Source organism: Carcharhinus amblyrhynchos, chromosome 12 (genome assembly GCF_965287045.1).
Source record: "Carcharhinus amblyrhynchos chromosome 12, sCarAmb.v2.hapA, whole genome shotgun sequence".
NCBI classification, from domain to species: Eukaryota; Metazoa; Chordata; class Chondrichthyes; order Carcharhiniformes; family Carcharhinidae; genus Carcharhinus; species Carcharhinus amblyrhynchos.
In genome coordinates this window covers 9,882,006-9,898,213 of record NC_137335.1, presented here as the reverse complement: position 1 = coordinate 9,898,213, position 16,208 = coordinate 9,882,006, and the positions used below count along the sequence as shown (strand labels likewise).

At 43.7% G+C, this 16,208-nt stretch overlaps 1 protein-coding gene across 1 annotated transcript; it reads left to right on the top strand.

Annotated features, from left to right (window-relative positions):
• The first annotated feature begins 271 nt into the window (after window positions 1-271).
• On the top strand, window positions 272-15,555 carry chgb (chromogranin B). Its single transcript, XM_080200051.1, has 5 exons — window positions 272-453; window positions 1,651-1,697; window positions 1,811-1,901; window positions 3,619-5,255; window positions 15,145-15,555. Exons 1-5 carry the CDS (start codon window positions 402-404, stop codon window positions 15,226-15,228), a joined length of 1,911 nt encoding a protein of 636 aa, XP_080056177.1. The 5' UTR covers window positions 272-401; the 3' UTR covers window positions 15,229-15,555.
• The last annotated feature ends 653 nt before the right edge of the window (window positions 15,556-16,208 follow it).

Here is a 16,208-nt window from a genome sequence, read left to right as displayed (position 1 = left end):
GATGTTCTATTTTGTTCGCTGTACATATCGTTCCTCTCTCAGCTAAGAGCTAAAACGTACAATCATTAGAGCTGATAACGGAGGGTGGGCGTGAGATAAAGATTGACATGTTTGGTAGAAGTACATCAAATGACCTATTTTTAATCGTGGATTAATGACTGCCTGGGGATGAAAAGTTGCTCCCCCGCCGTGTCGATGCTGAGGGCGGTGCTCAGGAGTGGGGACGTGCCTCTCCCCTCCCCTCCTCCGCTTTAAATTGAGATACCCGAGACTGGGCTCCGCGCAAAGGCGAGCTGGAGAGAGTGCGAGCAAGCCAGGACTGTGCATCTCTTCCAGGCGCCCGTCCCCGACCCTCCATCCCGTTCCAACTCCACTGTCTGGACCTTCTGTCGCACAAGAGCATGCATCTGCTGCCTCTCCTAGCCTTGTCCCTTCTTCTGTCTGTCGCCACAGGTAAAAAGAACCAGCTTCTTTTCTCTCTCTCTGCTTTATTCAGAACCGCTGATTTCCAAACAGGGAGCATTTCAGCACCGTGGACAGCGCACCGGATGACTGATTCCAGGCGCAACTCTGTCCACTGGGAGCCAGAATAAAGCTACAAATACTCAGCAGGGCTGGCAGCATCTGTGGGGAGAGCAACAGGAGTTTGTAGATCGAGTCAGGGCGAACCCTTTGATAATTTGGGGGGCGCTCGAGTGACATTTTAAAAGAATTATTACTGGTAAATCGAAACGCGCTAGTTGGTAACAACATTTCAGACTCTACACAGTGACCCAAGCTGGGAATCAAAAAAAATTAAAAATTTAACAATCAAAAATGTTATTGTTTGACAGTCAGTGAAACCCTTTGGGTTTTTTTGGGGGGGGGGGCGGTGGCCGTGGTTTGTGGTCAGATTGGCGATGGCGCTTGCATAGGGTGGCATGGTGGCATAGTGCTTAGCATGGCTGCCTCACAGTGCCAGGGACCTGGGTTTGATTCCCAGCTTGGGTCACTGTCTGTGCAGAGTCTACACGTTCTCCCTGTGTCTGCGTGGGTTTCCTCCAGGTGCTCCAGCTCCCTCCCACAGTCTGAAAGACGTGCTGGTTAGTTGCTAAATTCTTCCTCAGTGTACCCAAACAGGTGCTGGCATATGGTGATTAAGGGATTTTCACAGTAATTTCCTTGCAGTGTTAATGTAAGCCTAGTTGTGACACTAATAGTAAATAAATTTGTTTCAGGAGAATGCTTTTCCCCACGACATTTCTTGGTTAAGTGTTGGGGAGGGAGGGGGGAAGAGTTGAGATTTAGATCTGAGATGGGCCTAGAAACTGCACCTCCTCAGAACCCCTGGCGCAGACATGATGTGAAGATGCATGCATTGGGCTGGGGTGGGCATAATAAGAAGCCTCACAACACCAGGTTAAAGTCCAACAGGTTTATTTGGTAGCATGAGCTTTTGGAGCACTGCCCCTTCATTTAGTGCAGATAGATGTTGTCCCAGCTTGAAGGAGGGCTAGTGGGGCTCAGATTCAACCTAGCATGGTCAACAGAGTTGCACCTTAACTGGTACCCGCTGCCTCCTGTTCTCTAGTCTCCATGTACAATTTGACCAAGCTACAGTTGCTTTCAAGGTGTGGGTAATAATGTCTTTGTCGTGTTATTTCTTGACAGTAACCAGTGCATTGCCAGTGGAGAGAGAGGCGCAGAAGGATGACCTGGTAAGTTTCACTAGTTTCTTGTTCTTCCACCCAAGCTGTTGCAGTCAATAATCCCCTTTTCCTGGAGTCAGAAGCAGAGGACTGATGCTGATGATGTTGCTTTTGCCCTACAGGTGACCAAATGTATAATCGAAGCACTTTCCAATGCCCTCGCTAAAGAGGATACTCCTTCAGTGACTTCAGAGTGCCGGGAAGTCTTGAAGGGTAGGTGGGCATCTTTGCAACAGTCAATAGAATCTGGGATATTAAGTAGCCCCAAGATCATTAACCCAAAATTCTTCCAGAACTATTGGGAAAAGGCACTATACAAATGCTCGTATTGTATGCAGGTTTTCTATTAGCTGGTGAAAATGCTGGAAATAATTGGGGATGGATGTTATTATTCACTGGGTGATAGATATCAATGAACAATCCACTAGGTGAAATCCTTCATTGAAGTGGTGAGATCGAAGGAGTGATGACACAATAGAGAATGTCATTGTGATTCATTGCTCCAATATACTAAATGTGTTTTTTAACTGCTTCACAGCAGTAATCTGCTTATGTCTCCCCTCTCAATGTGTAACCCATATGTATGAAATCTTTAATTAAGCCCATTTGTTTATTTATTTGTTTGGAGTGGAATCCCCGCTTCTTCCCAATGCCTGCTCTGGAGAAATATCTGGGTGTTCCTGTGTTTAGACGGGGTGGAATAGATAGCAGCAAGAGTTACATTTGCTGTTGGGTCCACATATCAGCCAGGGTTACTCCCGTTTTCTTTTCTCAAGGAAGCAGAGAAATGGAACCACTCTTTGATCAAGAATTCGACCTCCCACATTTCCATGGCCATTCCAATTCTAGATCTGTGGGACATGACTTGAAAGTGGCTTGTTAATAACACAATAGTGTTAATATTGTGCCACCGTGTCACCTTTGCCCTTCCATAAGTCACTGGGCTGCTTATTTAGGAGAATTTTGAGGACTGGTTCTTTGTGGTTCATTAACAGCCGTTGGATGAAGTGGTACATCCATTGAAACGCTGCTCACTGTATCTTCACTATAGCTTTTAGGTCTGGGAGGTTTAATTGCCAATTACACATTAAAATGCTTGCTGTATTTAGCAAGGATGTTTTTAAGGTTGTCAATGGTATTTTTTTATGCTGCTGGCACACTAGCCATGTAAATACCTGCATTTAGATAGCGGCTTTCACACCTCAGGACATTTCAAAGCACTTTATAGGCAACAAAATACTACTTTAACATGCACTTCCTGTTGACAAGTAGGAAACACAGCAGCCAATTTGCACACAGCAAACTCCCTCAAACAACAATAAGATGTTTAAAAATTCATTTGTGGGACATGGGCTTCGCTGGCTGGCCAGCATTTATTGCCCATCCCTAGTTGCCCTTGATCAGAGGGCAGTGAGAGTTAACAACATTGTTGTGGTTACCAATTTAACAATCTATCTAACCTGCACATCATTGGACTGTGGAAGAAAACCAGATCACCCAGTGGAAACCCATGCAGGCCAGACTGAGTAAGGACGGCAGATTTCCTTCCCTAAACAACATTGACGAACCAGATGTTTTTTCCGACAATGGTCACCAGTAGATTCTTAATTCCAGATATTTTTTGTGGAATTCAAATTCCACCATCTGCTATGGCAGGATTTGATCCCAAGTCCCCAGAACATTAACTGAGTTTCTGGATTAATAGTCTGGGGATAATACCACTCGCCTGCCCAGTTGGTCTGTTTTGCTGATGGTACATATTAATCAGGATAATATGTGGGGCCTCTTAATCTGATCTAATGAGCAGTGACAAAAATGGGTTTGACTTTCAGACAGTGAAGAGCATAATTGAGAACTCATGCCCATGGTCACCAAGAGGCCCTAGTTCCCCATGCAAGATCCTTAAATCTTTATTACATCCTTATTCCAGGTGGGAAACATGAAGTAGCAGGCAAGAAAAATGAGGGCGAGAACCAACATTATGAAGAGGAGACACACCTTGAGGAATCTGAAAAGCATCACAATGGAGAGAAGGGAAGCCAAGAATCAGTGGAGAGACGGGAGGGAGAGCATTACGAGACAGGCAAAGGAAACGAAGATGGAAAGGAGGAAGAACAGCATTACAAACAAACCCACGATGAAGAAAGAAGCAAAGAGAAGAACAATGAAGAGAGCAGCTGGGATAAAGAAGTAAAAAACAGCCACCATGTCAGAGGTCATAGAGACCGTGATGTCAACCAAGAATATCTCAACCATGAAGAGAGAAGATATGTGGCTGATAGGAGCGAGGAAGATGAAGAAGAAAGACACAGGAAGCGGGGACACAGCGAAGAAGATAGTGGGCCAGAGGAAAACAACTCACAAAAGTCAGACAGTTCTGAGAATGGATTCCATCAGAAATGGCCTCATGGATATGACGAAAGAAGCGAGGAAGATAAAACCATTGGTCTACATCAAAGCTCCAGTGAAAGCACACACAGTTCTGAGGAAAAGTACAGTGATAAGGTGATGGATGGGTCTGATGAAGATCTCAACAACAATCACTACGAAAGAGATGGTATTTATGAGCGTAAAAAATCTGACTCTGAAGAAGAAGGCAGTGAAGAAAGAGAGAAACATATTAATGGTCGCATCAACTACCACAGAAGGAACAGCTACAGTCATTCTGAGGAGAATAAGAGAAGGCCCCAGCCGTATGAGAAGAACTCTGGTAAATCTGATGAGTCCAGCAAAGAACGAGAACTCATAAATAGCATTCGTAACTATCCTAAGAGAAATGACATCCAGGAAGAATATAAAAGAGATAGACATTATAATGAGGATAAAGTAAATGGACTCCCAGGGAGTGACTTGGAAGAATCAGAGGAAGAAAAACGCCACAATGACAAAAGGACCCATAGTGAAGAAAAGTTGCACTACAGTGAAGAAAAGAACCAGTACAATATAGAGGAAGAGAAGCGGCACCGTAACAGGAACACAAGACCACACAGTGAGGAGGAAGAATCGGATGTGGAAAAGAAATATCACAGCGAGGAGAAGAGGTACTATGATGAAGAGGATAAGAGGCATAATCACAATGAACATTGGCACCAAACAGATGAAGATGCAAAGGAGCAGAATGTCAGCAATGAAGAAGGTGGTGAGGAAGAGGGAAATACAAAAGACTCTCCAAAAGGGCAGCGGGGTTTGTGGCAAAAACGACACAGAATAGAGGACAGAAAGCCAGACAGTGAAGAAGAAACAATGCACGGCGAGGAAAGCCACTTCTACCCAGTATATGAAGAAAATGAGAGCAAGTGGGAAAAGAGACATTATGAGAAACAAGGCAAGGAGGAAGAGGAGGGCCAGAAAGAGGAAATTAATGAAGGGCACTCTTTAAGACAAAACTTTGCCAGTGATTTCCCAGAGAGAAGGATGTATGATAGAATGGACAAGCTGGCACAATATCTGAAATCCAAGAAAAAGTCTCTGGAAATCCCAGAACTGTATGATTTCAAAGAAGATGAGAATGAACACCATGAAGATGGGATAAAGAACATGAACCATAGAACACTGACTGAAGAAGAGGTGAGCCAAGTCATTTTTCATTTGTTGAATGGGAAAAAAATTAATTAATTTACATTTCTTATCCTGGAAGAACTTGTAAGGAAGATTAGAGGGGGAAACTATTCATTTTCACTTTGCAATATGTTCGCCTGATTAATAATCTGATGGACACTAAAATTATCAAATCAAATTAAAAAAGTCAAGTCACATAATTATCCTGCAATAAGTTACTAAATTTTGATAGAATCCTACAGTGTAGAAGAAGGCCATTTGGCCCATTGAGTCCACCCAGGCCCTACCCCCATAACGCCGTGCATTTACCTCAGCTAGTCCCCCTGGCACTAAGGGGCCATTTAGCATGACCAATCCACCTAACCCACACATCTTGGAACTGTGGGAAGAAACTGGAGTACCTGGAGGGAAGTCACAGAGACCACTTGCAAACTGCACACACAGTAACCCAAGCCAGGAATCAAACCCAGGTCTCTGGCTCTGTGAGGCAGCAGCAGTGCTGACCACTGTGCCACTGTGGCACCTACAGCCATAGAGGTAGCATTCTAGCTACTTGGTGCGATGCTCTTCTGACAAATGTTTGATAAGAATTGTTATTTTAACTCTTAGAACTTCAATAACACTTTGGAATTAATATTAAAGTCATAGTTTAAAATATGTACAGATTTGAATACTTCTTGTGGTTCAATATATTTGATCTAATTCATAATTTTCAAAGCAAAATGTTTGTGGAAGTAGCAGATATTGGGAAAGTTTGAGATATTTAAAAAGTTGACAATGATTTAAAGAAGTTTGCTTCCAATAATTTCCAATAATGCAATCCTGATATCATCAAGTTAAGCATTAATTAATGGTTTCTTCAACCTAATATTTGTTTATTCCTCATTGATGGAGTTATTATTTGCCAGTTACTTCGTGGATATTCCTCAAAACATGATCTTAATCATGATTGAGAAGATATTGTTGAGTTATTGACAATGTTAAAGATTAATTTTCACTTCCCAAATCATCTTTAGTTATTTTGACTGAGGAGGTACCTTAACATTAGATCCTATAAAACCTTAGGCAGCACTATAGCCACTTAGTGTGGAAAATGCCCTTAGAGTTAAGTGCCACCTTAGTTAGCATTCATTTTAATCATTAAACTAACATTAACATTTGAACAAAAGAAATTAAATAATTCCAGTGACCTGTATTATTATGCACGTGAAAAGTATTATAGATATCTAATACTAGACATTAGTATTAAATAATACTAATGATATAGATATCTAATACTATAATACTTCATGACTTGGAAATATGTTTCCGTTCCCTCATAATGTTTGCTGGGTCAAAATCCTAGAACACCCTCCCTAACAGTATTATGAATAGACATGCAAATAAGGGACTGCATACGTTCAAAAATATGGTGGCACAGTGATAAGCACTGCTGCCTCACAGTGCCAGGGACTCAGGTTTGGTTCCCGTTTGAGTCACTGTCTGTGCAGAGCCTGCATGTTCTCCCCGAGTCTGCGTGGGTTTCCTCCCACAGTCCAAAAGAAGTGCTGGTTAGGTAGATTGGCCATGCCTAAGTTCTCCCTCGGTGTACCCGAACAGGGGGATTTTCACAGTAATTTCATTGCAAGCCTACTTGTGACAATAAGAAAAATACATCACCACTTTTTTCAAGGGCAATTAGGGGTGGACAGTAAATGTTGGCCCAGCCAGCGATACCCACACCCCAGGAATGAATTAAAAAAATATAGACAATGAGTATAAAATTTTGAAAGATGAGATTGAGCAAACCATGCAGTGTTCTTGGATCACATCCATAACTGGTAAGCATGAGACGCATTCAATATTGGACCTCAGGCAATATATTCCTGGGTAGCTGTCCAACAAAATGGATTTAACTTGTGGCTACTACAAAAGCAAAATACTGCAGATCCTGAAAAATCTGAAATAAAGACAGAATATCATGGGCAGTGCACATTCAGTGTGGAATGTGCACACTCGTACCCGCTGCCATATGAGAGGGTTAGGACTGGCTGTAAAATGGGCACAGCATCTGTTTTTCTTAAATTCATGGCAGGGCCAGTATTTATTGCTCTTAAGCTGAACAGCTTGCTAGGCCATTTCCGAGCCATCCACATTGCTGTGGATCTGGAGTCACATGTAGGCCAGACCAGATAAGGATGACAGATTTCCTTCCCTAAAGGACATTAGTGAAGGCCAGAATTGGACCCAGGTCCCTGGTGCTGTGAGGCAGCAATGCTAACCACTGTGCCGCCGTGCCACTCGAACCAGATTTGGTGAAGAGAGGACAGTTAGGATTTCTCAAGCAAAAGAGTGAGAATCTCAGAAGTGAAACACAAGTGACTGAATGTGCAGAGATCATTCCTAATTATACTTAAAACAGATTCTTCTGCACTGTTCTATTTGTTCCATACTGTGCTGATAAAATCTGCAACAGCGTTGGATTATGAGACTCAGACGAGGCAAATTTTGAGGAGAAGATGTGAGCTAAGTGGCAGACAGGAGTTGAGGCCTAGCAGAGCATGAGAAGCCTGCAGAATGAGTAGCTTTACAGGCAGCTGTCATGGAAATAACAAAAGCGGGATTAGGTATGTTAGTGGAATGGCTCCCACCTTCAGTTAGACCTGTCCTTGCCTGTTTAATCTCCGGGATATTTTGGGCTGCAGATTGTTGCAATTTTGCGCAGCTCCCTCGACAGAAACTGAGCAAACAGGCCAATGAAGGGTGCATCTCCTTAACCAATAAGATTGAACACTTATGAAATGGACAATGCAAAGCCTGACAAAGCAGTGTTGGTCAAGATGGCTAAATTCAGTGTCACATCTGGTCGAGAAAGGAAAATAGAGAGAAGGAAAGAAGGATTACATTGAGAGAGAGAGAGAGAAAATCACAGGAAGAAACAATGAAAAGCATTTAATTTTTAATTTAGAACCCCAACAAGGTGACACGGTGGCACAGCGGTCAGCACTGCTACCACACAGGGCTAGGGGCCTGGGTTCAATTCTCGGCTTGGGTCTCTGTCTGTGTGGAATTTGCACATTCTGCATGGGTTTCCTCCGGGTGCTCCAGTTTCCAAAGACATGATGGTTAGGTGTATTGGCCATGCTAAATTCTCCCTCAGTGTACCCAAACAGGTGCTGGAGAGTGGTGACTAGAGGATTTTCACAATAATTTCATTGTGGAAATAATGTAAGTCTACTTGCGATACTAATAATCCTTTTGAGACTTGTAGGGAACAGCTGCTGAACACAAGGGAATTGAATGGTCACACAGTGGTTAGTACTGCTGCCAGCAGCACCGCACAGCACCAGGGACCCAGGTTCAATTCCCGGCTTGGGTCACTGTCTTGTGGACTTTGCACATTCTCCCCATGTCTGTGTGGGTTTCCTCTGGGTGCTTCGGTTTCCTGTCACTTCCTGAAAGACGGGCTGGGTTAGGTGCATTGACTCGGACTGGAGGTTGTTGACCGGAGTGTGGCAACTAGGGGAATTTCACAGTAACTTCATTGCAGTATTAATGTAAGCCTCACTTGTGACTAACAAATAAACTTTACTTTAGAAAAGAATGTGGGTTTAATAGGTAACAATTCTTACCGTTTGAATGCAAAGCTGTGAATAACTTTTAGAGAAGGGCTAAATGTTGTTTGTCATTGCTTAACGGCCACAAACAACAAAGAACCTAAAACTGCATGTGAGATGTAAATCACGCCAGTAAACGCAATGCCCATAGTCGGTTCATTAATACAGGGTTTGGATGTACACAAGACAGTGAAAGAGCTTGGGAGACTTCAGAAACTTATTCCACACCTCCACCTAATGGACAAAACCTGCAATTTTATTTTGATGCAGCAAAACTGAATGAGAAACATTGACGTAGCAATTCACCATGATGTATGTTGGCAAGAAGGATTGATTTTAAAGAAACCAGAACAATCAGAATTGCAACTTGTGGACGTGAAATCACTACCAGTTTCAGAAACATTTTTTTTCAATTAGGTACAGGTATTAAAGAGAGAGGACCCTTGAAAACAGAGTGATCTACAGTGATTTAAAACATTAACATTCATTCCAGTGGGCCCAGAGTGTGAATGTAGCTTCAGCTGAGGGGCTGAAAGTGCCTTTATGATGCCGGTTGGAATGGCGGCACAGTGGTTAGCACTGCTGCCTCATAGCACTGGGGACCCAGGTTCAATTCTAGCCTTGCCTCACTGTCTGGAGTCTGCACATTTCTTTTTTATTCATTCGTGGGACATGGGCATCACTGGCTGGCCAGCATTTATTGCCCATCCCTAGTTGCCCTTGGAGGTCAGTTGAGATCAACCACATTGCTGTGTCTCTGTACTCACATGAAGGCCACACCAGATAAGGACAGCAGATTTCCTTCCCTAAAGGGTACTAGCGAACTGGATGGGTTTTTCCAACAAGCAATAATATTTCCATTTGTGGATTCTTAAATCCCAGATATTTTTTGTCTGCCATGGTGGAATTCGAACCTGATCCCCCAGAACAGATTCTGGATTAATAGTCTAGCAATAATACCACTAGGTCATCGCCTCCTAGTGTTGTCCCTGTGTCTGTGTGGGTTTCCTTAGGATGCTCTGGTTTCTTCCCACAGACCAAAGGTGTGCAGGTTAGGTGGACTGCCCAAGTTAAACTTCCCCTTAGTGTCCCAAGATGTGTAGATTAGGTGGATTAGCCCTGGTAAATTGTCCCTTAGCATCCAAAGATATGTAGTTCAGGTGGATTAGCCACAGTAAATGCATGAGGTTATGGGGATAGGGCAGAGGACAGGGCTGATTGGGATGCTTTTTCGGAGAGTCAGTCCAGACTTGACAGGCCAAATGGCCTCCTTCTGCACTGTAGGGATTCTATGGAACTGAATAAAACATGACCTTAACTCATCTCCCACTGTTCAGGGCTCTCTAGCACAAGGCAGCACACAATTCACTCCATAAAGTGGTTGCTGTCCTCAACCCAAGTGGCTGGAAATGGAAACATCGTCATCGGGGCCAGAAGCTGAAGGCACATTGTAGGGAGTGGATAGGAAGAAGTTTTCTTTATGCCTGGCTTCCATTTATTCTGTCTCTCTCTCTCCATACCCTGGCAACCATGGACTTCCCTGTTGGTCCATGGTTACACTCAGCAACAGCAATGATGTGCTGTTGCCTTCTGCAGAGCACTGACCAGGGAAGTCCCTTGCTCTTGCCACCTGCCATGGGCATTGGAAGGACGATAATCAACCAGTTTGATCGCGTTATGAACACACCTTGCACAACTCAGGACTTGGGGGTGTAGCTCGCTCTGAGGGAGGGACGCTAACCAACAGTGCCGCAAAGCCCTCACTCCACACATATTCGAGAGCTGGGGATTGTATTGTTGATAATGACATCCATTGTCCTTACGTAAATACATAGTCACTCTCTTTCACAGGATGAGAAAGATTTTCTAAAGGACAACATGCATTGGATGGGGCAATAAGTGAAGTTCGGTAGGGCTGCACGGTGGCACAGTGGTTAGCACTGCTACCTCACAGTGCCAGGGATCCGGGTTCGATTCCCAGCTTGGGTGACTGAGTGGAGTGTGCACGTTCTCCCTGTGACTGTGTGGGTTTTCTCTGGATGCTCTGGTTTCCACCCATTGTCCAAAAGACGTGCTGGTTAGGTGCATTGACCAAGCTAAATTCTCCCTCAGTGTACCCGAACAGGCACCAGAGTGTGGCGACTTAGGGATTTTCACAGTAACGTCATTGCAGTGTTAACGTGAGCCTACTTGTGCCGATATCTATCGTGATAGATTATTTTTTGACTATTCCAGTAGAACCAGGGACGTTGTAACACTGCAGTATATAAACCAAAATGAAAACCAGGCATGAGTGTTGAGCTGTTCAGGGCAATAACTTCCCATGAAGGTGATTGTCTATGGGGAGGAGGAGCAGGAGAGACGTGAATGCTAAATTGCACCAGGATCTTGGTGGAGCGCAGGTCCAAGGTTGTATAACATGGCGCTGAGGCTGCGCTTGTAACACCGCTCAACTATGAACAAAGGCATTAAAACAGACTCCTGGAAAGAGGGACAGAACTGAGGAGCCAATAGACTCTCCAGCCTCGAAAGCAGGGAATTGAGAGGGAGGGATCTTTATGTGGGACGGGGGGGGACGGGGGGGGACGGGGGGGGGGGGGGGGGCGGCGGGGGGGGGGGAGGGGTGGAATTGATAATTAGGTGCAATGGGAAAGATAAAATCTGTGGCATTTTTTAGCAGTAAAAACTGGCAGCAGGGCAGTTCAGGGCAAACAGGTGGTTTGACACATGCTAGAGCATTGAGTTCACAGAATTGTAGAATCCACGGAGCAGGAGAAGCCTACTTGGCCCATCAAGTCTGCACCGACTACAATCCCACCCAGGCCCTATCCCCATAACCCCATGAATTTACCCTAAATAGCCCCCCTGACACTAAGGGGCAATTTAACATGGCCAATCCATCTATGTGCACATCTTTGAACTGTGGGAGGAAACCGGAGCACCCGGAGGAAACCCACACAGACACAGGGAGAATGTGCAAACTCCACACAGATAGTGACCCAAGCCGCGAATCGAACCCTTGCCCCTGGCACTATGAGGCAGCAGTGCTAACCACTGTACTGCCATGGTGCAATTCTGTGCATCACAAAGAAGTCAATTTGAACAAGGGAAAAAGGAATTAGAGTCATAGAGATATACAGCATGGAAACAGGCCCTTTGGCCCAAATCGTTCATGCCAACCAGGTTTCTTCAACTGAACTAGTCACGTTTGCCTGCCTTTGGCCCATATCCCTTTAAATCATTGACTAAAATTGTACAGGGGATTAAGGACTTCAGTTACATTGGTGAAACAGAGAAACTGGCTTTGTTCTTCCTAGAGCAGTGAAGGTTAAGAGGATATTTGATGATGGTGTGCAAAATCATAATGGGCTTTGACAGGGTAAATAAAGAAAAACTGTTCCCAGTGTCAATAACCAGCGGGCACAGATGTAAGGTGCAATAATTGACGAAAGAATAGGGGAAGATGAGGCATCAAGTTATGATCTGGGCCATGTTGTCTGAAAGGGTAATTGAAGCAGATTCAATCACTTCTTTCATCAGAGAATTGGATATTAGAAACATAGAAGATTGGAGCAGGAAGAGGCCATTTAGCCCTTCGAACCTGCTTTGCCATTCATCGCGATCATGGCTGATCGTGCAACTCAATAGCCTAATCCTGCTTTCTCCCTATAACCTTTGATCCCATTCGCTCCAAGTGCTACATCTAGTTGTCTCTTGGACACAATAGAAACATTTAATTAAGATAGGGATGTATAGGGAATAGGCAGGTAGAGTGGGATCTTTCAGAGGCACAATGGGTTAAATGGCCTCACTCTGTGCTGAATGATGATCTAATTCTAAAGAGTGATGACTTCAGTCCATTGTGTATTTGTTTCAATTTTCAGTCAGTGACCTACTCAGCATGAGTAATTGGGCAATACAAGCACAGCCCAATTGCATTAATGCTATAGAAATATTATGCATTGCACAGCATTGTAGAATCATAGAATGACTACTGCACAGGAGACCATTCAGTCTGTCATATCCATACTGGCTCTATGCAGGAGCAACTCTTGTCCCACTCCCGGCCTTTTCCTCATAGCCCTACAAATCTTTTCCTTTCTGATTAATGTCCAATTCTCTTTTGAAAGTGCAAATTAAACCTGCCCCCGGCAAACTCTCAGGAAGTGCATCCCAGATTCTGACTAATCGCTGTGTAAAATAATTTCCTCAAGTTTCCATTACTACTTTGGTAAATCACCTTAAATTGGCGCCCTATGGCTCTTGACCCTTCTGCCAATGGGAATAGGCTCTCTCGATCTGCTCTGTCCAGACCCATCATGACTTTGAACATCTTATTCAAATATCCTTTTAATCTTCTCCATGTAAAACAATGCCAGCTTCTCACGTCTATCCATGTAACTGAAATCCCTTGTCTGTGGAACCATTCCCATGACTCTTCTCTGCAATCTTTATAATGCCTACGCATCCTTCCCAAAATGTGGTGTCCAGTACTGAACACAATGCTGCAGTCTAAGCTGAACTAGTGGTTTATCCAGGTTTATCATAACCTCCTTGCTATTGTACTCTATGTTTCCATTTATAAAGCCCAGGATCCTGTATGTTTCATCAACCACCTTCACAGTCTTCCGTGCAACCTTTGATGATTTGTACACAAATATGCCAAGGTCCCTCTGCTCCTGTGCCCCTTTTAGAGTTGGATCTTTTATTTTGTGTTGTCTCTCTGAGTCCTTCCTACCAAAATGAATCACCTCACGCTTTTCTACACTAAATTTCAGCTCTCTACCTAGTCCCCCAAATTGTCCACGACCTCCTAAATTGCGTCACTGTCTTCTTCACAGTTCATGTTACTTCCAAGTTTTGTGTCATCCACAAATTTTGAAATCCCATACCCAAGTCTAGGTTATGAATATGTGTTAGGAAAAGCAGTGGTTTCCAATACTGACCCCTAGGGAACCCCACTGTGTACCTGTCTTCAGACTAAATAACAACCAGTTCATGGCAATTCTCTGTGTCCTGTCACTTATCCAATTTTGTATTCAAACGGCTATGGTCCTTTTTATCTCATGAGTTCTAACCATGTTGAGAATCCTGAGGCACGATGGCAGAGTGATTAGCAGCGCTGCCTCACAGCATCAGGGACCCGAGTTTGATTCCAGCCTTCGGTCATTGTCTGTGTGGAGTTTGCACATTCTCCTCGTGTCAGTGTGAGTTTCCTCCAGATGCTCTGGTTTCCTCCCACAGTCCTAAGATGTGTAGGTGAGGTGGATTGCCTATGCTAAATTTCCCCTTAGTGTCCAAAGATGTGTGGGATCAGTGGATTGGCCATGCTAAATTGCCGCTTAGTGTCCAAAGATGTGCAGCTTAGGTGGATTGGCCATGCTAAATTGCCCCTTAGTGTCCAAAGATGTGCAAGTTAGTTGGATTAGCCATACTATATTGCCTCTTAGTGTCCAAAGATGTGTAGGTTAGGAGGGTTTGCCATAGTAAGTATGCAGAGTTACGGGAATAGGGTGGAGGGGAGAGCCTAGGTGGGATATTCTTTCGGAGAGTTGGTGCAGATTCTACGTAAGCCTGTTAAAAGACAATTTCTCAAACGCCTTTCAGGAGGTCTTATACACCTCATAATGCTTTCTGTTACACCATCGAAGAAACTCAAGCAAGTTAGTTAAACACAATATGCCTATGACAAATTTCTGCTGGTTCTGTGCAATTTTTTCCCAACACCAACGTTAAACTGCCCGGCTTGGGTTAATCCTTGTATTCCATTTTGAACAAGATGGTAATATTTGCAAATCCCCAGTCCTCTGGCAAAACTTCTGTGTCTGAAGGGATGGATGGATCATGGCCAGTGCCTCTGCAAGAAATAAGGGCCTGAATTTTAGGTTTCTCCGCTGGTGGGTATTTAGGTGGTGGTGGGAGTGTGAAAGAGAAGGAACAGGTTTTCCGCTGGGTGGGGTGGGAATGCAGAAGCCCCTTCTAACCTAATGTGCCCCACCAAGCCTGCACCAACAATAATCCCATCTGGGCCCCATCCCCTAATCCCATGTATTTATCCTGCTAATCCCCCTGACGGTAAGTCAGCCTAACCCTCCACTATCCGAAATATCCTAGCCAAAGTTAACATCTCAGATCTGGAACTTCTCATCAGATCTTTTTATCTCCATAGACACTGCCGGACCTGCTGAGTAATTCCAGCATTTTGGAAGATTTTGTCTGTGCTACTGCCGGTGAAGCTTTTGGTAGCACACAGCGGAATAGAAGCAAGATAAATAATGAATTGTTTTCCATTGTTTCCATAGGAGAAAGAACTGGAGAATCTGGCAGCTATGGACTTGGAACTGGAGAAAATGGCTGAGAAACTGCATGGGAATCAGAGAAATTAGTACAATGTTGTCAGTTTGCATCAATGCTCTATGAGACTTATTTTTAAAATTTAGTAAGACAGATATCATTATATAATACTTAAAAATTGCAGTGACAAGGCTGCTTGCAGAGTATTTTGGTGCCGTGTTTAGAATGCTGCTAACGTTTCCGTTCTGTATTTCTATATTGCTAAACATAATGCAGATTTAAAAGCATGAGAAATTAAAGATTAGATCCATGAAATATGTCAGATCCCATCATATCCATATACTCATTTCACATTATTATTGTGCTGTGGCTCAGCCCGTAATTTGATAAAAATAAAAATCCAGATGTATTGAGACCAATCTTCTGTGTCACATCTACTTTTAATGATGCAAAATGGTAATAATACTCACAGCTGCAAAATGCAGTTTAATGACATAATTACTTATGCCTCAAGGCCTAAGCAGCATTCCTACATCAAATTTAAGATTATATTGTCACACAGTTTTGGTAATGATACACATTCATGCAGGATAGGTACATTAGTACAAACATGGAGTGACCTTGGTGGCACAGTTAGCACTGCTGCCTCTCAGCAGTAGGGACCCAGGTTCGATTCCTGGCTTGAGTCACTGTGTGTGTGGAGTCTGGACGTTCTCCCACATTTGCATGGGTTTCCTCCAGGTGCTCTAGTTTCTTCCCACAGTCTGGAAGGCCTGCTGGTTAGATGAATTGACTACACTAAATTCTCCCTCAGCATACCTGAACAGGTGCTGGAATTTGACGACTTGAGGATTTTCACAGTAAGTTCATTGCAGCGTTAATGTAAAATTAAAGACAAAATCATTCCAACACTTGCAGCACATGTACATACATACATACATGCAGGATAAACTGGGATAGATATTTCATCCCATTTAAGAGAATGAATTCAAAGACTTGCATTTATAAAGCATTTGCATGACCTTATAATGCCCAGCGTAACCTACAACGGAAGTACTTCCAAAGTGCTGTC

Coding starts and splice junctions, on each gene's coding strand:
- chgb (XM_080200051.1), top strand. CDS start 402: ATGCATCTGCTGCCTCTCCTAGCCTTGTCCCTTCTTCTGTCTGTCGCC. Junction 454..1,650: donor TCTTCTGTCTGTCGCCACAG/GTAAAAAGAACC, acceptor ATTTCTTGACAG/TAACCAGTGCATTGCCAGTG. Junction 1,902..3,618: donor GTGCCGGGAAGTCTTGAAGG/GTAGGTGGGCAT, acceptor TCCTTATTCCAG/GTGGGAAACATGAAGTAGCA.